This window comes from Ciconia boyciana, chromosome 6, assembly GCF_034638445.1.
Source record: "Ciconia boyciana chromosome 6, ASM3463844v1, whole genome shotgun sequence".
NCBI lineage: Eukaryota > Metazoa > Chordata > Aves > Ciconiiformes > Ciconiidae > Ciconia > Ciconia boyciana.
Genome location: NC_132939.1, coordinates 19,828,840 through 19,853,609, shown reverse-complemented (window position 1 = coordinate 19,853,609; position 24,770 = coordinate 19,828,840). Strand labels below are relative to the sequence as shown.

Sequence of the window (24,770 nt, the reverse complement as noted above, 5' to 3'; positions counted from 1 at the left end):
GGTAAAATGATAGGATAATTAATTACATGATATTAGCTGATTTCCAGAAGGAACCTAGGAGCAATCAAAAGTATGCGAGTTTTTGTAACATTTCCTTAAATAAAAGCTTGACTGTTGAATACATTTAAACGGACATTCTGTATATTAAAATTCTTTTTGTAAAAATAGTAACTAATGACTCCCCATTAGAAAGTCTGAGAGAGCAATAAATTGGTTATAGCCATGGTTTTTGCTACTTGTTTCTAATTCTTTAATAACATAAACCCCATAAATTAATAATTTCAGTAATTTTATACCAGTTGTACATCCATATAAATACTGGCTCCTTTTGTGTTGATAATTTTAGGTTAATCTGTTGACAGCATACATATCAAAAGGAAATCCATCCCCATTACTTCTACGTCATTGCTTTAACACTCTCTTTCATGTGCTGTTCAGCCTTCTGCTGCTTGTCTCTGTGCTTTCTTAAGTTTTTGTCAAGGTGTGCTGTAGAGTGCTTACTGGTGTCTCGGTCAAAAAAGTACCGTGATTGCATGTCAGACATGTCTTAATTCATAATCTGCCTATATTTTGCCAGAGCTATTTTAAAATGGCTGCCAGGGAGTTCAGACAACCCATCTCTGAGCTTGAGATAACAGGAGTGGTGTGCATATCATGCAGATGGGTGGTCATGTGGAAGGCTTTGTGTGCTCTGGTGAAATGCTGGCAGGTAGAAGAGTAGCAGAACAAAATCCTATAGCTACTTCTGCAGAGCAACATCACTGATAGAACGTTGCTTCTTGGTTTGACAGCCTGTAATCAGCAGCAAGTCAGGAATACAAAAGCAGATATGGAAAAAATTTCAGTCACCAGGTATAATTGTACTTTCTGAGGTATTTGTACCGTGGTCATCCCAGGATTGCTGTGACAAGACTGCAATGAGATTTCCTCTTGGTATGTTAACAGATAGAAACAGACCACAAATTCTTGAAAAATTATTTATTTTTCCTAAAACAATAAGCCTAGCCAGGTCTCTGCTTAATTTTGTCTTAAAGTAACATAAATTTTCCATATAGGTCATTTCCTTCTGCAGTGTGAGTCAGAATGAAGATAATATTCTGTGTAGGTTCTCTTTTTAACAGAAAGTATATGCAAAATAAATTTGTACTGTAATTAATATGAACATTAGAAGTTAGCTATGCTGATGGAATGATCAGAAATAGTCTCATAAAAGTTTAAGGGTAGGGAAACACTCAATGTTGACACAGCTATGACTCAAAACACATTTTTTATCTCGCCTTCTGCGTCTGCTCCTATAACAAACACACTTGCCATGCAATCAACTTTTTTTTTAAAACTTTGAATTTTAGCATTGGCTGTTGTAGCACTGGTGTTGGGGCTCCTAGGTCAGTCATATAGTGAAAGATTATGGGAACTTGTATTTCTACTCATGGACCTTAGGAACTTTTAAAACACTATCTCTGTTAAGACTCAACGGTGGGACCTAAACATGAAAACACTCTTTCTCATCGCTTGTTCTGGTGATGCCACTTGCACAGTGATAGCTTTTACCCAGTAGGATTCCATATGTTTTCAGTTGTAGTGTCCCTACTGGGAGAGGATTGAAGTGCATGCAGAATTATAAGAAGAAGTATCATTGCTACTAAAGGCAAATGAACACCTGGTATTGAAAAGAGGAAGATGACTTCTGATTAAGATGACCAGAAGCAAGGAATGGCATGAAGTTCCACAGACAGGTCAACTCACAGTAGAGAATTAATGTAAGCTTAAAGCAAAGATGCTAATGCTAAAGCAGAGTTATTTTTGTTCCAAAATGGATTGATTACTTCAGGTTGTCAAACAATTTATAGTAAATAAATAAATGCATATATATGGATGCAGAGTTATCTGTGCATTAACAGTAAGATTCTTCTGGATTAACATGCATAATCCAATAAGATGTAAGGTAGCTGAGCATGAAATAAAACAGGCTATGATGTCTACCTCAAAGACTGATTATTTCTGAAAGGCATATAAAGCAGCTGGTAGACAGGATCATTATGCTTCTGGCAATAAGGAAACAGAGATGGTATAGTTTAGAACACTTTCTAATGCTAGCAAAAGTACAAATACTTATGAATTGTGAAGATAAGGATCTGTGCTCATTTCTCCTCAGATCAGCACAGCCATGTAAGCTTGAGTGCAAATTCTGTAGGAGTGGTGCAATGCTCAAAGGCATGTTGCTTTCCATTATTCTCCAGTTTGGGATGTCACAGTGAACCACAGCTTCCTATATGTCAGAAGAAAGAACAATGAGAAGTTGTTGGTCACTCTTAGAAGAAAAGACGGGAGAAAGAAAAAAGTCCTGTTTTAACTTTATAGCCCAAGAAGGAATCATGCTCCCTGTAGAGGCAGGCCAGAGCTGGAGCAGAGAAAATCAGCCACTAACATTTAGTGGTGCTTGGTTAAGAGTAGGTCTTCAAGGGGTTAGACCTATCCATATCACCCAAAGAAAGGTGCATGTCTCACCTGCATAGGAGAAAAACACCAGCATATTGAACTGAGGGATAGTGCCTCTTTAGATGAAGGATGATTACCTTTCACAGTCCCAGCAAATGAATTAGGCTGGTTCCAGATCTAGAAATTTTGTGGCAAAGAAACCTGAATAGAAAATATGCAAGTTTCCAACTTACACCTGTGAGCATATACATCCAATTTAATCTAAAAAGAGGTCAGGTCTGCTATGTACAGGGAGTTGCAGTTACAGTTTGCAAAGACTGTATATGAATTAAGTCATGGAGGCTCTTTTTTCTGGGACAATAGTAGTTCCAGGGAGGAGACTACCTGGAAAAACACAGGGAGGAAAAGAGAAGCTCAAAATAAAGTCCTTCAGGAATCTCCTAGTTATTTTTAGAACTAAGAGTTTTGGTGGCATAAAAGACACAAAATTCCAAAACAGGAGATGTCTCTGAGGTGTCATAAGTCAGGCCTGTTAAAGTAACCATCAGGGAAAGGTCTCTGTAGACAGTGTTTCTTCTTTTTTCTCTAAATGGTTTGTTCTAACTGGTTATTACTGGTTTTATTTTTCTTTTCCAAGAAGCAAAATAAATTCTATATTCTTCTAGTGATAGACTCCCAAAGGAGAAAAGTCATGAGTGTTGAGTGAATGATACCCTGTTAGGGTGAGAGAAGTGCAAATCTGTATCCTCAAACAGGAAAAGCAGAAAGTCCAAAACCTTTTGAGATTTCTGCTTTCTTCTTCTCCCAAGGACCCTCTTCATCTTTCTCTGCACAAAGCAAAGCTGACCCTATAGCTTTTGTAGGATCTGATGTGGGACAGTAGACTGTAAATTTATCCTTCATGTAGGAGGTAAGCAAGAACAAGGTGTTTAGGGGGATTCTGTCTGAAAACAATTGTTATTCAGTCTGGACAGTAATGTTTTCCCCTTTTGCCTTTTTTTTTTCCCTTCTGTTTTTTTTTTTTTTTTCCCTAAAGCTTAATATGTTGTAAGAGTCTCTACAACCTTTCTGATGGACTTTCTGTTGCACCTTGACAACGTTTGACAGAGCATCTCTTTTGCTGTGAATTCCTTGAACTTACCTTGTCGCCCCATCTCAATTATGCTTTGGGCACAATATGCAGTATGGGCTATACCTTGTTTTAGATGCACCCTAGAGCTTTACAAATGAAGGGAATCCAACAATTGCCTGCAAAATAATTTTACAATGCATGGTGTATAATTTTTATTTGTAAGAGTTACTGTTGTCTATAAGGAGCTTCACAAGCATCGTTTAATTTTTACAGAAATCATTCTATGTGATGGTGAAAAATGAAAAATCCTTTGGCTTTGAAGCCATTGTTTGAGGGTATCTCATCCTAAATTTCCTTCAAGGGATTTCTTTGTTCAGCCACTCCAAAATTCACTATTTATTACAGGGGTTACTGAAGGTTAAACTTGGCGTGAGCATTTGGAAGACTTAAAAGCATAGCTTCCTGTAGATGAAATAGAGCAATAAAAATTTGCATGATTGCTGAATCAATATTATACCATTTCCTGTATACTGAATTCCTTCATTTATGGTGAAAAAAACCTGTCTGTTTACTTCTTATCTTCTGTAAATATCATGCCTATTTTTTTACGCCTCTTTCCTCCTCCCTTTGTATCTCCTCCCCTGTGATAGAATCAATTGCATTGGTGGATATTATATAAAGAAAAATTTTCAGTGGAGTTCCCAGTTCACCCACCTTAGCCACCATGGGGCTAAGAGTTGCCAGCCTTTTTATGCTCTGGCTGGCTCTTTGCTGTGCAAATGAAATAAAAAAAGGTAAGCGCTAGAAACAAAATGGTAGCAGATTGCCTCCTGGAAAAGAGGGAGAGAATTAAAATACCACTGCAGAGGTAGAAGGAGGCAGTGCATTTAAACAACACACTGGATTTTTAAGGTGCCTTAAATTTCTTAAAATTTCAGATACTGAGGCTACATGGCTCAGCCAACATAGGTAGATACTGCTCTCTTTGGAGAGATTAGTACCTGTATCTATTGCATTGATCTCTAGTTTGGTGTGCTAGGAAAATATTTTCAGTGTTACTTTTCTTTCCATGTGTTGAGACTTTCCTAGGTATGGCAACTACTTGGGAGAAAGTGACTATAGGAGTTTGGGAGGTTCATTGTTACAGCAATGAAGAAAGTGGCTGATTGTGCCTTCCATTACTTTGGAATGACAGAAATACTTTCTTCAAAAGTGAATGTAGTAACATTGGACAAAGCTTATTTTGTCATTCAGGACATTAATAATCCTTCTGTAAAAGCTCTAATTCACTCTATTTGTTCTCTATTTGTACTCTATTTGTACTCTATCAACTTTGTTTGAAGTGTTGAAATGGAGCTTTTATACTGAAAACTATTTTTGGAGGAACAGGTGATGAATTCTGTGCAGTGATCAGGTTTGGGGTATTGGTCTTGGTCTGCTGCGTCTTGAATTCAGCAATGGGAGGAAAGCATTATCTTGCATTTGGTATCCCAGCTGTGAGCTCTGGGAGAATCTCTGCGTAGCTTTCCTTCTGGGGAGAGAAGCATACCAGCTTGGCTGGTTGTCTCTGGGTATGATTGATACCATCTCCAAGTACAATAACTTGGAGGTCCCCTTGGTGGTCTCGCTTTCTCAAATTAAACACTGTAAGAAAATCTTGCGAAGATGAGTGACATGTGTGCTTTTGGTACCTTGGCAAGCTTCCCAAGTATGCTCATCTTTTATGTTCACCTGTAATCTACAGTATCTTGAGATTTATCAGATATTGTGTTAATTTTTATTATTTGTTGTATAGATGGCTGGGAAGGGAACAAATATAATCATCTTCATCTCCTGCTATTGCAAAAAAAAGTTGTGTTGTTGGTTTTTTTTTCCTACCATGGTTATTTTCTTACCTATCTTCTGAAGAATTTCTATTCTGTAGTAATAGAAATCACTACTTCTGTTAGGAAAAGAAGGAATTCTTTAAAAACTGCTGTTGTGCACAAGTCCTTTCATAACATTTAACCTATTTGCCTTCCAGAGTAGGAGTGGTACTTCCTTGGTTTCCTAACTCTGTTTCCTTTCTACTGCATGTTGCATCAGGGAAGAAAACAGCTCTTAGAAATATTTAATATTGCTAAAAATAATACTGTGATTCAGAATAAATTCATATGTTTGGCGAAGCAGCTCCATTGCACTGATGCACCAGCTTGTTAGTGGTCAGATGGTTAAGTTTCCCCACCTGATACAGAAGAGTTCCTTCACCTCAGTAAGGATTATAAGATATACCCAGGTCTCAGCAGTATTTGTTAATGTCTTATTTTCCATTAGAGATTCACATCTCTTCTGCTTAATAGGCAGATACTTGATCAGGCTTGAGATCTGTGGAATCACTGTGCACAGAATTGCAAGTGTTTTCTACTGTAAAATGCAACACAGCTTTTCTTGATGCTGTCATTCATTTCACTTTTTCATGCCTATTTCTTTTTCATCACTTAACAGGAAGGACAAGAAACCATGGCCACTATGTCTGCAGCACTTGGGGAAACAACCATTTCAAAACTTTTGATGGAGACATCTATCAATTCCCTGGCATTTGCGAGTATAATTTTGCTTCTGACTGCCGAGAGTCTTACAAGGAGTTCTCTGTCCACATTCAGCGTGCTCTGAACAACAATAACCACCCTGAGATCCAGTATATTCTGATAACAATCAAGGATTTTACGGTGTTCCTCAGACCAAGACTGGCTGTGGTGGATGGGCGGATGTAAGTTCCTTTAGTATAATAGTATTTCAGAGAAATGTGCTGGGAAGATAAAAGCAGGATTGATTCTTTACACAGCTGTCTATACCATTAAGGCAACTGCTACAAGCATTTCCACAAGCAAAAAAAAGCCCTTTGAAATCCAGCATAAAAATTGCTTTGGGGAGGGGCTTTAGTATTAATAGTAATTTCTACACTGGCATAAAGGATGATTTAAATGCAAGTCCAGAAGAGGTTTGAGTGAATTGTTCTTCTTCTGGTTGTGCAGGAAACAACGCAGCTCATGAGTCAGATCTTTCACTGGCATAAAATGACATAGCTTCATTTGTTTTATGGCATCACCTTGAGTTTACCTTAGCAGATGGTCTAGCAAATCCTCAAAAATTAAGATGCATTTCTCCGGGGTCTTTTTCTCTTATTTTGTGGCAGAAGAGAGGTGCTTTTTTCTGATCTTCATAAATAATTCTTTAAGGTCCGATGACCATTCCTCAAGGGATTATAACAGATATAATGCAGGTCAAAATTTACACTAATTTGTATGTGGCAATATGTACTTTTTCACAGTGACCTGTAGTATTTTTCTCCTCCTGTAACATGGTTGCACAAGGAACTATTCTGACACCGTTACTGGTGCCGAGTAGTGTCTTAACCTAGCCTTTCCTATCATTAGCCTATCCTTTCAGTGTGTGTACATATACACACTGAAACAGGTGAAGCAACTCATAGGTTAAGACATAGTTCTAAAGATGGAGGAAACTGACTGTTAGTATGTCTTAGCATAATTTAAAAAAAGTTCTTTCTATTATCATTGTGGGACTGGGTTTTGTCCAGAATTCAGCTTTTGCTCTGAAGTTAGGAAGCCACTGCAGTGAAAATATGTTCAAGGATAGAAAATAACATTCAGTTTTCCAAGGATCATACCAGAATGCATAACAAAATGACATAAAGTTATAAAAAATGCATTATTGCCCCAAATTGAAAAAGCCCTTTATTGTGTACTCAGTTCTTAAAAAGAACTCCATGAAAAACAAGTTTAGAAATCCTTTAAAAATTGTTTTTCCTAAACCAAACCTCTTTTTGTCTTGGGTAGTGTTCATAAAACAATAGATCCCTTCTAAACAGGTTCTTGCTGCATGGGGATTTAGTCTTTTGTAGAACTTAATTTCCCATATTGCTCTTTAAGTGACATATGATCCATTGTCATGTAAAATAGCATTTCACACTCCTGAAGTGAAAACTGTAAAGTAGAAAAATGTATGAATTTGCCTTTTGGTACCTGATCCAGTGATTGATTGAATGTCCTAGTATTAGAAAAAAAGAGAAATATTCCATGCTGTGATAGGTGAAAGGTGAAAAGCTGCCCAATGTTTTATAATCCCTCTCCAAAACCATGATCTCTTAAGGCCTTATCGTCCAGAGGATGAACAATGCAGCCAAAAGTAGAAATAATGGCTTCTGAGTTCCCTCCTAGTATTTACATGTATAAGTCATTTGGCCGCATTAAAAATGCCTGAGGTAAATAGTTGGAAAAATCCCAGTGACAGGAAATTAGGAGCTAAATTTTCCCAGTCAAGAGATGAGTTAAGAGGAGATCTGCATAGACATACGTGAATCCTGATAGGTACCAATTATATTGGCAGATCTATAGAAAATGAGCTGGTTATTTTGACTGGATTCCAGTTTACACTACTTCTGTTTGAACAGACTCTAGTTCTTTAGATTTTATAGGATGAGGCTGCTTGCCACAACCCCTTTATTGCTGAATGAAATTCAGCAGTGTGACTTGTTACATAGTGCACTGTAAGACAGATGTACAAGAACAGGAGAGAGATCTGGTGGACTGATTCTTTATCAGACAAAAACATCTATTCTCAGCCTTCTGCAAAATATCTTCTGTGACATTAACATGCCCTGCTGTCACCATTAACAAGCTTGGTCCTGTCAACTGAAAACTGATGAACTAACTGCTGAAACAAACTACTGAATTCCTCTTAACATGCTCCTTTCTTTTCAAACTTTTGTTGGCAGTCCCTGTATCTGCCTGTGGTTATGAACTCTCTCTTGAGGAGGAAGATCTTTGCAAAGGAACATTCATTCTCTCTGAAATGGTTGTCAGATCTTTTGTTAAAGAAAAGCTTCTGTTTATGTTGTTACTTCTTTCACTGAACTAAACTATTAGTGAGTGAATATCCTCTGTTAAAACCACAATGATGATGGTTTTTCCTTTGATTAAATTGAAGACATCTGACATTTTGTCTTTTTTCTTAAAGAATCCGAACCCTTGGGGAGGTTTTGCCTCTGAAATTGCTTTGCCTTTTAAAGGCAATGAGTTATAGCATCAAGTGCCAGAGAGAGAGGATTTTATGCCTCATTAAAACAAGGCATCCTGTGCAGCTAGGATCAGGTAGACAGAGACTGGTTTCTCTATTCATTACGGTATCTGGCTTATTAACAGACATTCATGTCACCCCTTATGTGTCTGTACTAATACAAAGTCTCTGATTTTTTTCCTAGTGTGAAGACACCTTACTACAGCTCTGGTGTGCTCATTGAGAGCAATGACATTTACACCAAGGTTTATGCCAAATTAGGCCTGATTCTGATATGGAATCAGGAAGATGCACTGATGGTATGTATGATTCAAGTATTTTTTATTTCCTGGGTTTAACAGACTACTGTATACTGAACAGAAGTAGAATCTCACGAACTGAACAGAGCTAGAGTGTTAGGCTGACTCATCCAACTGACACTCATAGTACCTTATTTTAAAAACATAAAGTTCCTTTCTCTGCAATGTGATACATGTAGCAGTATGGCATGCAGATGACCTTACTGGTCTCAAGAAAGGCAGAAGGAGCTTTCTGAGAAAAAGCTAATGTTTTTGCTATAGCACCCCCACAATCCAATCTGCATTTTCTTTCATCTGTCTTTTAAAGGACTGCCATCATCGACTTTCCTAATTTATAGCAAGACTTAAATTTTATCCCAGTATGGAAAAAAAGAAGAAAAAAAAAAGTCCTGTGATTTTAAGAATGCTTTCCTTTTCATCATTACCACCATGGTGGTTACTGCCATTATTGAAATACAGGAGCTTCAGTCACTTCTTTCTGTTTTCTGTGTTAGTTTTTGCATCTCATTGTGTGTTTATTAACTATGTGACAAATCCATTTGCAATAGCTACTTCTCTAAGAGTTTTGGGTTCACCATCACTTCTGTCATTTAGCAACTTCCCTTTTGAGTGAATGTATTTGCTTTGGAATGTCTTCATGCTCCAGATAATTCTTTTCTGTTTTTTCTTTTTCTTTCCATTACCTAGGTGGAGCTGGACAGCAAATTTAATAACTATACATGTGGTCTCTGTGGGGATTACAATGGGGTTCCAATCTACAATGAGTTTATCAATGGAGGTGAGTCATCCTACCATATTGACAGATATCACAGAAGATAGGCTGATAAGCATTATGCATAGGAGCATCACAGGAGAACAAATTTCACTTGAGAGATTTCTGTGATTGCCCCAGAATAAGCATTAGGTTCCAGTGATGCATTCCTGGTCTAAAGTTATTTTATTCCAGATGAATGATCATCTTGCTATTTCTCTACTGGCCTTCTTTCTTTTCTCATTACCACTTTAAATTTTCAAGCACACTTAGGCATAATAGACATAATTCAGAGCAGAGACCTGTGTCTGACAGGCATATTTGATACCGTAGTAACTGTTTTCCTTGATCAGTAGAGTCCCGGGCATCAGATGCTCCTTGTTGTCAATTTTTGGGGCTCAGCAAGTCCTCTTTGTAATTTTTTCTCATAGTTACAAGCTACAATTCAATTACGTATGGGAATTTACAGAAGATCAGCAAACCCAATGCCAAATGTGAAGATCCTGATGAAACTCAGGCTCTTCCAAGCTGTAATGGGCATGTGAGTATTCCTAGTGGTGAATTTCACTTGCATGGGCACATGGAGACATCCTTGTGCTATGGTGAGCTAGCGTGTGAGGAGCTGGGAAGATTTTGTATCTTCCAGGGCAAATGGTTTCTTCTTCCTTTCTTGAATAACTGTTGCTGTTCAGAAGACAACAGTTTTTATGACAAGACAGGAAGTGTCTAGAAGCTCAGGTGCTTACAAATCTCTTAAATATTATAACTCTTCCTCCTTAGCGTGATGAGTGTGAGAGGTTGCTGACTTCCTCTGCATTTGCTGATTGTCGGTTACGTCTTAACTTGGAAATGTACATCCAAGCCTGCATGCAGGACAAGTGTGCCTGTAATGGAAACGAGGACTCCTTCTGCCTCTGCAGTACCATCTCTGAGTATTCTCGCCAGTGTTCACATGCGGGTGGCCGGCCGGGTGAATGGAGGACACAGTACTTTTGCCGTAAGCAGCTATATAAATTTTACAAAGAAACAAATATTTCATGGATGTAGCACTGTGAAACATTTAAATTCATTCCTTCTTTACAAAACTATAGACATACATTATAAATTTCATACCAGTAGTGCAATAAACTACATATTCTGTTCTTCCTGTTTTCTTCTTCTATTACCTTATTAAGAAATCTTTTTCAGCAAGTAGAAATTCTGTTCCCATTAAAAAAACTGTGAGGTCTGATGCTGCAGATGACTGGAATAATCTGATCTGTTCTAGACTAAAAGAAGAAAACTTAAAAAGCAGGGAAAGCAATTTAGAAACAGACAAACGTGCTTTGCCAGATGGAGTCTCGCTTGGGACACCACTGACCTGAGGGGAGTAGGGGATATGATCTGTGGTTTCTGAGGAATGATGGACTTCACACTCAAATAACTGGTGGTGTCTTTCTCATTCTTTCAGCCAAGACCTGTCCTGATACCATGATCTATAGAGAAAGCAGCTCACCCTGCATGGATACTTGCTCACATTTGGAGATCAGCAGCCTTTGTGAGGAACACTACACGGATGGTTGTTTCTGCCCTGAAGGCAAGTGTTATTCTAGCTATTGTATATGGAACAAAACCAAGAGCTCTGGCAAAAGAGGTCATAGCTAAAATATTGAATGTAGTCAAATTATATCTTAAAAATTAGTATTGCTACTCATTATTCCCCCCCCAGGGGAACATAATTATAAAGTTTTTTAAAAAGGAGGTCATAGTTGATTAATTCATAAATGATTTTATAGTTAAACCATATTAACACAATGACAGGTGATAAATCTGCTTTTTACTTCTCAACAAATGGACCTCTGCTAATATACAGAAAATCATAGTTTTTAGGTTGAATAATTCTGAGACAATGGACATTATTTGCCCAGAGAGTGATACTGAGGGAAAGTGAGTGAAATTCTCAGACTTGCTGTCAAACTTAGGTAAAAAGATTACAATGATAGTCTACAGAGTATGCCAGAAGGACTGAAGATCTAAACATGTAAAATTCTGAGATTGTTCTTGTATACTTATATTAAGCTTTTCATCTGTGTATAGTTATATAAATGGATAGACTTAGATTTTCAAAGCTGGATAAAAGTGTTTTCCATGTGTCTTGCATTACAAAAAGTAGAAGCAGTATTCTTCCCAGTTTTGATAATCTCAGCCTCTGCTTTCCGTATCAAGTTGAGAATATGCCTCTTCTGAGAGTTTCTCCTCTATGGAAATTGTTTATTTCGGAAAGAGCTGGAATAGTTTACTGTTGTGCTTTACAGGAACTGTGTATGATGATATTACTGAAAAAGGCTGCATACGTGCTAGCCAGTGCCACTGCAAACTCCATGGAAAGGAGTATTCACCTGGAGAAAGCATTACCAATGAATGTGAAGAATGGTAAGGATCATGGTTGTTTATACACCTTTCTTTGAATGACTGTAAATGGATTGGCATTTTTCAATCTTCCACTTAGTCATAGGAGACTTTCTGAAAACATTCGGAACCTAACTTTTATGTTGCATGTCTATACAACCAATTTTCTGAAAAGTTTTCTTGTATCTATGGCATACAGAAGAAGGGAAATCTTAAGGAAATGATCAAAGATAACGGTTTTAAAACACCTGGGGATGTCTTGCTGTTTGCTAGGTATACAGATGCTTTCAGTGCTCTCAGCTCCTGTAATATCTACAGGCATTTTTTTATTATTTGTCTGTTTATAGCACCTGTGATTCAGGCAGATGGACGTGCAAAGATCTGCCCTGTCCAGGCACATGTTCAGTGGAAGGAGGTTCCCATATTACCACCTTTGATGGGAAGAAATACACCTTCCATGGAGACTGTTATTATGTGTTGGCAAAGGTACTGTGTGCTATAGGGCTTTTCTCTTGCAGAGTAAATACAAGTGTCTGTGCACTGATATGTAACAGCTGTGAATTGTTGTTTTATTCCATTTTTGTGGGATGAGGGAAGAGGAAATGCTAAAAGCTGTACGGGAAAATTCAGGATGTGCTGTAATAGCCCTATGGGGGAGTTGGGCACTTACTGCAATGGGTGGTTAACTTAGTCAAATAGTAGACTATGTATGCTGTCATTATTCAGTGGAGTCCTTCATGTATAAGAAATCAAAGGATCACTGTGGCTGCATGGATAGGTAGACCAAAAATTGGCAGTTCTCAGGATTAGAAGCTCTCGGACAGATCTGTAATAGCTGTTTCTGTGTCTGAGTGTCAAAGTCAGCTAGGGAAAGGAGCTAGGCAGCTATTTTCATTCATCTATCCCTAAAATATCTGGTGCCTGTTCTTCTAGAGAATGACAAAGATCTTGTTGAACTAGAAACCATACCACTGAATTTGTTTGAAAGACGGTTCAGCTTCCAGAGCCAGTGCTGAAATGGTGGTCTTAATAGCTAAGTTCTATAGTAATTGTTATTGTAACTGATTAGTCTTTGTTTTGGAAATAATCTTGTGAGATTTTTGATTGGACTAATGGACGTTTATTTCCCTGTGATTGTAGGGTACTGTAAATGACAGTCATGCTCTCCTGGCAGAGCTGGCTCCCTGTGGCTCCACAGCCAGGCAGACCTGTTTGAAGACTGTTGTGCTGTTAGTAGATCACAAAAAAAATGTAAGTGTTCTGTGGGTTCTGCTAGATATGTTGAAAATTAGCATATTTCCCTTACTGTGGAACAACAACTAATTCTTCTGGAGTCACTATTGTGGATAGATAAGGCACCTCAGACAGGCTGAAAAACAACTCAGGCTTCTGCCTCGAGAACTCTAAATAGACCTAAACTGAACAAAAGATGAGATTCAAATAGTCTGACATTTTGCCCTCTTCCGTTCTCTGCTCTGTGCTATATGATTATTCTCACTGTATTCCAGGCTGGCTGGCTGGAAGAGTACCATTCTTCCTCCCCTCACAGTATTTTACTTTATTTAGATATAATTTTATAGATCTAGCTGAGTCTTTTTCAGAAGAGATCCCATCTTTGAACGTTGATACAATCCGACCTTCTTAAATATTTATATTTTAATTCACTTTAACATTCTGTTTGGTTATGGGAATATCTAGACTATATTTATATACAATTTTACATACATGTACACATAATTTTCCTCCTGTGTTTCTGGTCTTCCATGTCCTTGCCAGCATAACTAGAACAAAACCAAACCAAATCAGAAACCCATCATTTTATGTTTCTCTATATAGAGACTAGCATTTTATGAGGAAGTTTAACAAACTGCTTACTTACCATGCCAGAATCATACTAAACCATTACACTGAAGCATGTGGCACATGCTTTTATAGGGAATAGGAACTTGCTATAGATCCTAAAGGCCCAATGTTTTCTTTTACTTGCTGAAACCAAGGTGCCCAATAGAAACAAGCTTTGCATTTCATTACTGTCATAAGTTATTGCAGGCAGGTGTAAGTGAAACACAGAATAGCAAGACGAAATCTTACTTGTATCCTACAGATCTGCTACCACATTCAATTTTCAGACAGATTCTTGCTTTTAAAGATTTTAAGTTCTAGTCACAGTCCGTGCAAAATGTCTCCCCTCTTAATTTTTTTTTTTATTAGTTCCTTTTCCTCTCAGTACCTGGAACCTCAATGATTCTATTTGCTATTATGCAGGTGGTGGTTTTCAGATCAGACGGCAGTGTGTTACTGAATGAGATGACAGTGAATGTGCCTCATGTGTCAGGTATGGGACATAGCCTTGTGCATCACGTGTCACACACGTGACTTCTCATGTGGGGGTGTATTTTTTCAGAGGCAAAAGTTGAAGAGAGGCATATGAAATTTGTTCAGATTTTGGAACAACTTGGGTATTAATGTGATTTAATAGTCTTCACTGAGAATTTCATGGGCAGAATGACTCTGTATACAGCGAATGATTGAAAAAACTATCCCTTCATTTTTTTCATACATCTTGAATACACTTCAGCATGTAGCTTGGGAAAGAGGAATTGTCATGGCTTAAATTTAAAGCAGATAACCTGCCTATAAAGAGGGGTATTTAGTACTTTCCAAGTCTGGCTACGTGGTGTGGGCATGTCCTGGCTCTCAGTCATGGTGAGGCTCAGGCATGTCTACCCCACCCCACTTCTTGCCCATTATTTATTTTTTCCTGTGGGAAGAAAGTCTGGCAGAAGGTAACTGCTGTATTTTCTGGTCAATCAGGGCAAGAAAGACAGATGTACTATGTAGCACCCTCTCATCTTCCCAGCTCACTGAAGACATCAGCAGCTTTTTATATAATCAGTGGATTTAGACAGACGCTTTCAGAGGCTGACTCTGATCACCTAATTTAGGAGCCTAACTTCTGGTGGAAGGTCACTATCAGACAGCAGCTGTGAGCTCTGGGAGTAACTTTTGAAAGAAATGTACAACTTCTCTTTGTCACTCCTGTTTAGATATGTTCAGGCAACACACTGACACAGTATGGGTTGCTTCTTATTTACTGGCCTTTCTGCAGATGGCAAGTTACTTGCAAGAAAGTAATTCTTTATCTGAAAGGACAAGTATTCATGGGATGATACATTCATGAATGCTTGTGCAAAAACAGTTACAGTGTGTAGCTGAAAGTTTAGAGAAATTAAAGTGCTCTAGGCAATAAAATAGACCATCTAATAAGTAGATTAAATAGACAAATAGAGCATATAATAATAGATTTGCTATAAGAAGTTGGTTAGCCAGTAGATATTGTGGTTTTTGACTTTAGCGAAGCTTTTGATACTGTCTCTCAGAGTATCCTTCTGGACAAAATGTCCAGCATACAGCTAGACAAGTCCATAATAAGTTGGGTGAACAATTGGCTGACGAGTCAGGATCAAAGAGTTATAGTAAATGGTCTTACATCAGGCTGGTGCCAGTCACCAGTGGGGCACCCCAGGGCTCAATTTTAGGGCTAGTGCTCTTTAATGTTTTTATAAAGGATCTGGATGCAGGAGTCGAATGTACATTAAATAAGTTTGCTGATGATACTAAATTAGGAGGAGCTCTGGACTCCCTCAAAGGTAGAGAGATCTGGATAGACTAGAGAGTTGGGCAATTACCAACCATATGAAATTTAACAAGAGCAAGTGCCGGATTCTGCACCTGGGTCGGGGTAATCCTGGTTATACATACAAGTTGGGGGATGAGAGGCTGAAGAACAGCCCCATGGAAAGAGATCTGGGGGTTTGGGTTGATGGCAAGTTGAATATGAGTCAACAGCGTGCCCTGGCAGCCAGAAGGGCCAACTGTATCCTGGGGCGCATCAAGCACAGCATAGCTAGCCCGTCGAGGGAGGTGATTGTCCCACTCTACACTGCACTGGTGCAGCCCCACCTCAAGTACTGTGTGTAGTTTTGGGCACCTCAATATAAGAAGGACATCAAACTATTAGAGTGTCCAGAGGAGGGTGAGGAAGATGGTGACAGATCTCAAGGGCAAGACTTGTGAGGAGCAGCTGAGATCACTTGATTTGTTCAGTTTAGAGAAGTGAAGGTGGAGGGGCGACCTCATCACAGTCCACAACTTCCTCAAGAGGAGCAGCAGAGGGAGGTGCTGATCTCCTCTCTCTGGTGACCAGTGATAAGACACAAGGAAATAGTATGAAGCCGCATCAGGGGAAGTTCAGAGTGGACATTAGAAAAAAATTCTTCACTGAGAGGGTAGTCAGTCACTGGAACAGGCTCCCCAGGGAAGTAGGCAGGGCGCCAAGCCTGTCAGAGTTCAAGGAGCATCTGGACAATGCACATAGTTTAGTTTTAGGTAGTCCTGCGAGGAGCAGGGAGTTGAACTCAATGATCCTTACGGGTCCCTTCCAACTTGATATATTCTATGATTCTAATTAGGAAGCTCAGTTCCTCCACTATTTTGTATGTCAGTTCTGCTGATTTTTCTGTAATGGCTTGATTAACTTATGTATAAACATCTAAAATTTTATTATTGGTAGTATTTGGCTATGTATTGGCTTGTAGAGACACACCTATTACTTATTGTATGCAACAGTGCTGGGTTAATACTTTCTCAGAAAATCTCTTGCTCTTCAGATTGCTCAGCATTAATGAGTTAGCATTGAAGCTGTATTGCAGAAAATCTGAATTTGGTTCTGATCGCAGGGATGAGTCATTATAGGTAATCAACTTATTAAGTTAGTGGGGACCAGCACTGTATCTAGTTGGACAGTGATTTTTAGAGGAAAAATATGATTAATTTGATCCTGATCACAGAGTTTTCATGGCAGGTGATATCTTAAAATCTAATAAGTGTTTCTTTCAGCAGCCTATGTGTGTGTTTACTGCACAGTTCATGTTTTGTTTTTCAGCCAGCTTCTCAGTATTCAAGCAGTCTTCTAACTACCTTGTTGTACAAACTTCTTCTGGGCTTCAGCTGCAGATCCAGTTGTTTCCAGTCATGCAGCTGTTTGCGACTGTGGATCAGTCAGTTCAAGGAAAGCTTCAAGGCAAGTGTCTTTTCAAATGGGAAGCAAAGACATGCTGTTCCATACCTGAAGAGTCATGTATTCTTTACATGAGTGATAATTTGTGCTACTTATTGATTCAAGAGGAGGAAACTAAAAGCAGGAAGCAAAACATTGGAAGAGAATTCACTCAAGCAAACTAGAAATGCATTTTTATTATTTCATATTGAAGCAACCTATCACTCCAGTGCCAGTATGTTTCTTAGAATATTCCTTACTTTTGTATTCGGTTTAATTTTTAACCGCCCACAAAACCAGGCTTTTGGTGCATTTTGTGGTTTTAATATCATCAAAAAGCATAAAAAATACAGGTTAGGGCCATGATCTCCTGAGGCAGAGACATATTCATAAAGACTATTCTTCTCAAGAGGTTAAAGATTTAAAAATAGGGCTCCTAAATCTCCAGTACTTATAGTACGCATTAATACTGAAGTGGAATAATCAGCTGTATGAACTTCTGCTTCTAATGTTTGTGATCAGTTGTCCCTTTCCCTTTGACCTTTTAGAATAAGAAGGAGTAATAATTAGGTAAAGTTTTTACCTTCTCTTTCAATAGGTCTTTGTGGAAACTTTAATGGAATGGAAGGTGATGACTTTAAAACAACCAGTGGGCTGGTAGAAGCTACAGGATCTGCCTTTGCTAACACATGGAAAGCTCAGTCCACCTGTAAAGACCAGGTAGAAAAGCTGGAAGACCCTTGCAGTCTCAGCATTGAAAGTGGTAAGCACACTAATAAGTCAAATGATTGGCTTCTGCCAGAATGAGCAGCGTTTGCTGTACATTACTGCAACAAACATGTAAGAGTTGTAGTGTAACATCAAAGGTTTTTTAGAGGACTGTCAAATTAATAATTAATTTCTGCGAGTATGTATACATACGAGCACTGATTTCCCATACAAAGTGAAGTGAAAGTTTAGGGGGTGATTGTAGAGGAATCCTGAACTGGAAGATAGGGAAGCAAGGTCATTAATTTACATTATCTGCAAAGGCAGCTTGTATTTCCTAGTATTATTTAACCCTATGTTTAACTTAGCTTTATGGTCCCCAAATGGAAAGGGCTGTCACAATTCCATGTAGACAAGTTGCAGCAGTAAGGTACGATTTTTGATTTTATGATTGCATGTCTACTGCTATATAACTGAATTAGAGAATAGAAATATATGCACAGTGATTGCATGTAGTTTCTCCACTCCCCAAAGTGCACACAGTTCTCTCATTTGTATTGTTGCGTTGCATTTATGTGACAACATAACTAGACATGGCACAAGGAAGATAAGTGAATGTAATGAATATAATGATATAATTTCATTTTTCTCCTTTTTTGCAGCAAATTATGCTGAGCATTGGTGTTCTTTGCTGAAAAACTCAGAGGGTCCTTTTGCAAGATGTCATTTAATCATTGATCCTTCAGAATACTATAAGGTATTGTAATCTTGCACTCATTTTAGTACTGCCTTATTTCAGACAGATGACTAGATATTTATCATTGTTCAAACATTTGAGACATTACTGAATAGCTTGCCTGTAAGAGCTAGTGAAGTTTTTGCAGTGATTAACTGAGGCAACACAGCATGCATCTAAAGTGTCTCCTATGATGAGATTCTTATGGAATGCTGCTGAAGAAAATGGTAAATTTATTCTTCTGGTTTCTTATGTTTTGTATTTAATGTACATTTTTATTGGATTAGATATTTGAACTGAAAAGAAGATTCAAGAGATGCAGGTGTGCACAGAAAGTTTAAGTCTACCCTTACACATTAGTTACTATTAAGTCAGAAAAAAAAAAAAAAAAAAAAAGTTTCCTGTATTGGTTGGAATGTATCACCAAATCATTTTCATGCCAGAATCTCCATGGTTTCTTTTTCCCCTGTACTCATCACTGTTGAGCGGTAAGTGAGGCTTACCGCTCAACCCCAAGAAATTCCTAAATCTTTGCTCATACCTGGAACTCAGTTGGGGCTCAAATTTGGTGAAGATCTTCACAGATCTGGTCAATATTTCGCCATTATGATTTTTAATTTTTATGGATCTCTGCATTTCTAAGTTGTAACTGAGAAAGAATGGTATCAAAATCCTTTAAGAAAGGTGTTGTTAGGAGGCTGGTTATTTTTTAAAGGTTCAAGAGGCTTGGCTAAGGTTAGGATAAGCATCAAAACATTTTCATTGTGTATGAAATGAAGCAGCACTCAGTCTCTGGCCTTTGTCCATTCCTTCCATTGTTCTCTGGTCATGGGAATTAATAAAAACAACGTCAGAAAAAGGACACAAGTTATTTCATAGCAACTGAGTAGCAATTGCCCATTGGTTTCCTGTGGGCTTACTGATCCTTTCGTTGTTTTTTCAGAAATGTAAATATGACACCTGCCTCTGCGAAGACAATGAAGAATGCTTGTGTGCTGCCTTGTCCTCTTACTCAAGAGCCTGTGCTTTCAAAGGGATCATACTGGGAGGCTGGAGAAAAAGTGTCTGCAGTAAGTAGTGGAACTGTAATCCCTGTGGAATTAATTAGCCACAAGAAATAAGCAGGTTCTCTATGAATTTGGTTGCCAGTGATCTCAATGTTAAGGGATTTGGAGTATCTTAGAAATGTCTAAGGGACTTAAAATAGACCATGTTTATAATGTTTACTAATTCATGCTATATTTCTTTAGCTGTCATTTGCTCATGACATATTTAAAAGTAGAAAGCAATATTTTTCACTTTCACCTTCTTTCCCCAGTTTAAATAATAATGATGTCTCTGTCTTTGACTGATGGAATCCCAGCCATCATGGCTTTTACATTACCTTTGCTTATCAGTATCTTTGTTTATCACTGTGCTTGCTTTTCATCAACAGTACAGTATTGTTGAGATTAGGAGTTATTGCATTGTGCTCTCCCTCTGATTATCAGTATGTGAAACAAATATGGGTATGAAAGTAGAAACTATTAGTAGCAGTCAAAAAGAAGTCTTCAACTAGTGAACAAAGTTAGGCTAGCATTACTTGTGACTTGTGATATTTTTGTACTTTAATAAAATCTAAGGGAGTATTTTTACCATTACATGCTGCACAGCCAAAGAAACCAAAACAGAAATGTCAAGGTTAAATTGTCCATCCTGCATCCCTTCTTTATTGGTTTATTTTTCCTCCAGCTAGTGAAGTGTCTGCCTGCCCAGGAAATCAAATCTTCCTTTACAATCTTACAATCTGCCAGCAAACCTGTCGTTCCCTTGCTGATGGTGAAAAGCATTGCTTGCAAGACTTTGCTCCTGTGGATGGCTGTGGCTGCCCATATAATACATACTTGGATAACCAGGATACCTGTGTGCCCATCTCTGAGTGCCCATGTTATTACAAGGGATCATACCTGGAACCAGGGAAATATGTCACAAAAGATGGAGAACGTTGGTATGTTTTATTGTGGCTTCTTGTTTGTGGGGATAAAAGCCTTTTTAAAATTTGCTTATTAGGTGTAAGCTACTTAGCTTTTTTTGGTGCTTTAATGGACATTGGTAATATGTTTCACACCATCTTCATGCTGAGCAAAGCATCATCCTGTTGAAATGTAATTTATTAATACTTGAGAAGTGCAGCTTTGTTTGGAGGTGTGAGTACTGGCCTTCACAGATAAATATTACTCTGAAGGTACACTGTTAATAGGGTTTTGTTGAGCAGAGGGGTAAAAGGAAGATAAAAGGCCAGCTATAATGTTATGTTGGTTTCCTTTTCTGTGAGAGACAGATTACTTGTGTTTTCCACTGGAGGAAGGTCCCCTTGATATGTATTTACTGTAGCATAGGCTTTTGAAAGCAACTTTCACAATTCTGGTATTTTTTATCATGAACTCTGACAACTGTTTGCTGCATGAATCATCAGCGCAAACTGTGAAATACTGCCTTCTTTCATTTGGCACATGAAGCACACAGGCCAAAAAATTTGCAGCATATGACTTGAATAGGAATGAAAATATACTGTGGTGTATCCAAATGAAGGCTTTGATTTAAATTATTATTATCTGTTTCATTATTATCTGTTTCCTGAGTCATCAAAAAGCATAGTATTAAGGATTAATAGAATAGCTGTTATCTCTTAAAACATAACATTTCTGTGCATTATGCCTAAAATCTTGCTACCCTTTTTCTCCAAGTGAAAATTCATGAGTGCACTTCAATAGAGTTCACCTTGAAATATCAGTAAAAATTATGCAGGATGTCTCTGATAAATACTCACAAATTTATATAAACAAATAATTAGATTTAAATTTAAGACACTGAGATGACATTTTTTAAAATTTCTATTTACTTCACTTCTTTTCTAGTGTTTGCCGAAATGCGAAGGTTGAGTGTACTTCAGTGACAATAAGAATGAAAAGTAAGGGGCATTCTATAAAGTAAAGTAAAATAAAAACCATAACTGAACCTCCAAACCCAAACCTACACTTTCCATTTGAATTCTCCACTTATTTGTTTTGTGTGTTTGTTTTTCCTCTTTACACATTTTCACTTTGTTCTGTCTTCATCGAGCCTCTTTTTTTCAAAAGGATAGACATACTGTGAGATTCCTCTCTCAGTAACTACCACCTTTCACACACATTTCTTTTGCCTTTTCTTCATTCATCTAAACCAGCAATGTACCTTTCAGGTGCAACAGAATGTTCTTCTAACAGGACATACTTTGACTGCAACGCATCCCCAAAGTGGACTTTCCAAACGCCTGTACAACTTAGCTGTCATACTCCTCAAACTGATCATGTATGTATTCAATTTTTCTCTATGCCACGTTTCCTTTATTCTGTATTCTTTAAATGACACAGTGCAACACAGAAAATGCAGTTGTAACTAAGAGTTTATTTCTCTTTGGTTTAATCTTCCTTTATTTTCTCCCCAGTGATATTACTCTGTTGCCAATTTCATGATGATTCCCCTTATGGTTTCCCTCTCCTTTTTCTTTTTACTATGTCTTAGTAGAGTCGTACCTCCCAAGTGAAATATGATCTGGGTTCTTAAACAAGCAAAAAAGAAAAGAAAAACATTAGAAACATAGAAAGAAAAACCTTATAAAAGTAATAAATATTAGGCTGTTTGGTTATAAATGCAGTTTTTACCAGAGTGTTTATGAAGAAGTGGAATAAAAATGCAGTGCTTTTTCATAAAGTAACAATTTCTCCTTATATTCCTCAGTTCCAGTCAGAGTGTGTCTCAGGCTGTGTGTGTCCTGAAGGTCTATTTGATGATGGGAAAGGGGGCTGTGTTGAGGAGAAGGACTGCCCATGCATTCATAACAACCAGTGGTATTCTCCTGGACAGAAGATAACAGTGGACTGCAACACTTGGTAAGTTATAATTTTGTACTCTCTTCTAGAATATATTCTATGCAGTAAATTAGTAGTTATGTCTAGGCTTATGTACTACAGTGGCTGTGATAGCTGCAAGTATAAACCTTTATTTTCAGGCATACTTTTTGCTATCTAAGGAAATACAGATTGTGCTGAAAATATTGGGGTAATAGCTACCACTGTTTTCAGTAGGCATCTCTTATTGGGAAAGTGCACTCATTTTTTAAATATAAATCTATCAATCAGATCTAAAACCAGTAGCTGGCCAGAGTTAAAAATCATGTTATAGGCTTAAAAACAGGCTCAACTACTGAAGTTGATACTTAAGACACTCTGTAACACTGAAATGGGTATTGTGCACATTATCACATTGTATCAGGTAGCTCCTTGGTTTGTTCTGTGGTTTTCCAAACAGCACACTCTTGGTGAGATCTGAAAATTCAACTCTTCTGCTCTCTTCTAGTACCTGCCAAAAGAGGGTTTGGAACTGCACTGAAGATGTGTGCTATGGGACTTGTATGATATATGGAAGTGGCCATTATGTCACCTTTGACGGAAAATTCTATGACTTTGATGGGAGTTGTGAATATGTGGCTACTCAGGTAATACTCATCAGGAGGGCTGAAATACCATCTGATTGCCTTGAAGATCTACTTTTCTCTTTAGTTTTGTCATTCCTTATTGCCTGCCATCACTGTTCCTGAGGTGTTTACACATTCTGGCAAGATAAATTCTGTATTTTCAGTGCAGGCAAGCTGTGTGAATGTTTGGTGTTGTGGTTTGGTTGGTTTTTTTTTTTTTCTGATACAGTGGTCATAAGGTGTATGTAACAGGACTATTTTATAGTGAGAGCTAACAGCTCATTATCAGTTGTGAAATAATTACAAATTCTAAGTTTACAAAACAAAGACATTTATATTTATAGATATATTCCTAATTTTGTTTTATTGCCCCACTTGTCTCCCAGGTTTTGCCACACATGAGACTGTATTAACTGTTTATATCTATGCAGAGATGTATGCATATATGTTTGTGTGTCTGTAAAAATATATGTATATAGGATTTCACATATGAAGCAGCAGTAACGATCTATATGTTGTGGATATTTAAATGACTGTAATTATTATGAGATTGAAGTAAAAATTAAACATTCTACCTAATTTTCTTATGCTCATTTTTTCCTTTTTCAATAGGATTTTTGTGGTGACAAAAATTCTAGCGGCTCCTTCAGTATCATCACAGAGAATGTCCCTTGTGGAACTACAGGAGTCACCTGCTCAAAGGCTATTAAAATATTTCTAGGGGTGAGTAATGATACTCAGTGAGTATATATCAGTATTCAAGTATTTTAAAAAAGGTAATGCTTCAAAGCCACATCCCTAAAAGCAGCTATAACAAGTAAAGGTTAGAGGCCCTATTAAATTAATCTGTAAAGGTGTAGATTCTCAGGTACTGAAACCTCTCTCAAACAAAGGTCTTTCCTTTCTGTCATCTTGGGAAGTCATCCCAGACTTTAAGCTATTGGTTTCAGAATGAGTTGTATTGTTATGAGCACCTAATATTTTATCTCATCATAAAAGTTAATGTTATAGTATTTCTCTTTTTATCTTTCAGAAAACTGAACTGAAACTGGAGAACAAAGATTATAAAGAAATTCAGCGAGATATTGGTGATGATGTGCATTATTGGAACAGGACAGTAGGCCTCTACCTCGTTATTGAGGCTAGCAATGGTGTGATGCTTATCTGGGATAAGAAGACTACTGTTTTCATCAAGCTGACCCCTGATTACAAAGTTAGCACCTGTCTGTCTTTTTCTGAAGTAGTAGTACGAATAGATAAATGAGATAAGGAAACATAAATGTTCTTTTATTCTGACTCCATGTTTAATTCCTATATCCGCTGCACATTGATGATTAGCTTGCATTATTACTATCACAGCTTGCAGAGGTGCTACTGGAGTTCCTTACAGTCCATCACAATGCATTGCAGAGGATGCATAGCATATGATGGCAATAAAGCTAAACACCTAAGACATTCCGAGTTTGTGAATATTAAGAGCCAAGCATCCAAAGTAATTTAGGGGATGAGAACTGACTGTACATCCACTTGGAAACCTGCATGGAATATCAGCCCTGAGTTAAAACCAAACTCTCTATGCAATGTTCTGATTTCTGAAAATGGTTCTGATTTCTGATTCTGATTTCTGAAAATCAGCATGCTGAATTGTAGAGTACTGAATTCATTGGGCTGAATGAGAAGGTGTGGGGTTGTATAAACAGGGACATACTGTTGCTCGAGGTGGCTTATGTACCTTAAATAGCACTAC

General features: G+C 37.8%; 1 protein-coding gene across 1 annotated transcript in view; it reads left to right on the top strand.

Moving 5' to 3' along the window:
• The first annotated feature begins 4,235 nt into the window (after positions 1-4,235).
• Positions 4,236-24,770, top strand: part of LOC140653142 (mucin-2-like) — a 52,969-nt gene continuing 32,434 nt past the window's right edge. Inside the window, exons 1-22 of the mRNA XM_072864867.1 lie at positions 4,236-4,305; positions 5,996-6,260; positions 8,772-8,886; positions 9,574-9,664; positions 10,069-10,178; positions 10,418-10,634; positions 11,088-11,213; positions 11,932-12,049; positions 12,373-12,511; positions 13,166-13,276; positions 14,291-14,360; positions 16,971-17,108; positions 17,683-17,847; positions 18,455-18,549; positions 19,472-19,602; positions 20,264-20,515; positions 21,426-21,478; positions 21,749-21,858; positions 22,288-22,439; positions 22,906-23,044; positions 23,636-23,746; positions 24,057-24,236. Coding sequence (XP_072720968.1) covers positions 4,236-4,305; positions 5,996-6,260; positions 8,772-8,886; positions 9,574-9,664; positions 10,069-10,178; positions 10,418-10,634; positions 11,088-11,213; positions 11,932-12,049; positions 12,373-12,511; positions 13,166-13,276; positions 14,291-14,360; positions 16,971-17,108; positions 17,683-17,847; positions 18,455-18,549; positions 19,472-19,602; positions 20,264-20,515; positions 21,426-21,478; positions 21,749-21,858; positions 22,288-22,439; positions 22,906-23,044; positions 23,636-23,746; positions 24,057-24,236 — 2,958 coding nt within the window. The remainder of the gene's footprint in view (positions 4,306-5,995; positions 6,261-8,771; positions 8,887-9,573; positions 9,665-10,068; positions 10,179-10,417; positions 10,635-11,087; positions 11,214-11,931; positions 12,050-12,372; positions 12,512-13,165; positions 13,277-14,290; positions 14,361-16,970; positions 17,109-17,682; positions 17,848-18,454; positions 18,550-19,471; positions 19,603-20,263; positions 20,516-21,425; positions 21,479-21,748; positions 21,859-22,287; positions 22,440-22,905; positions 23,045-23,635; positions 23,747-24,056; positions 24,237-24,770) is intronic.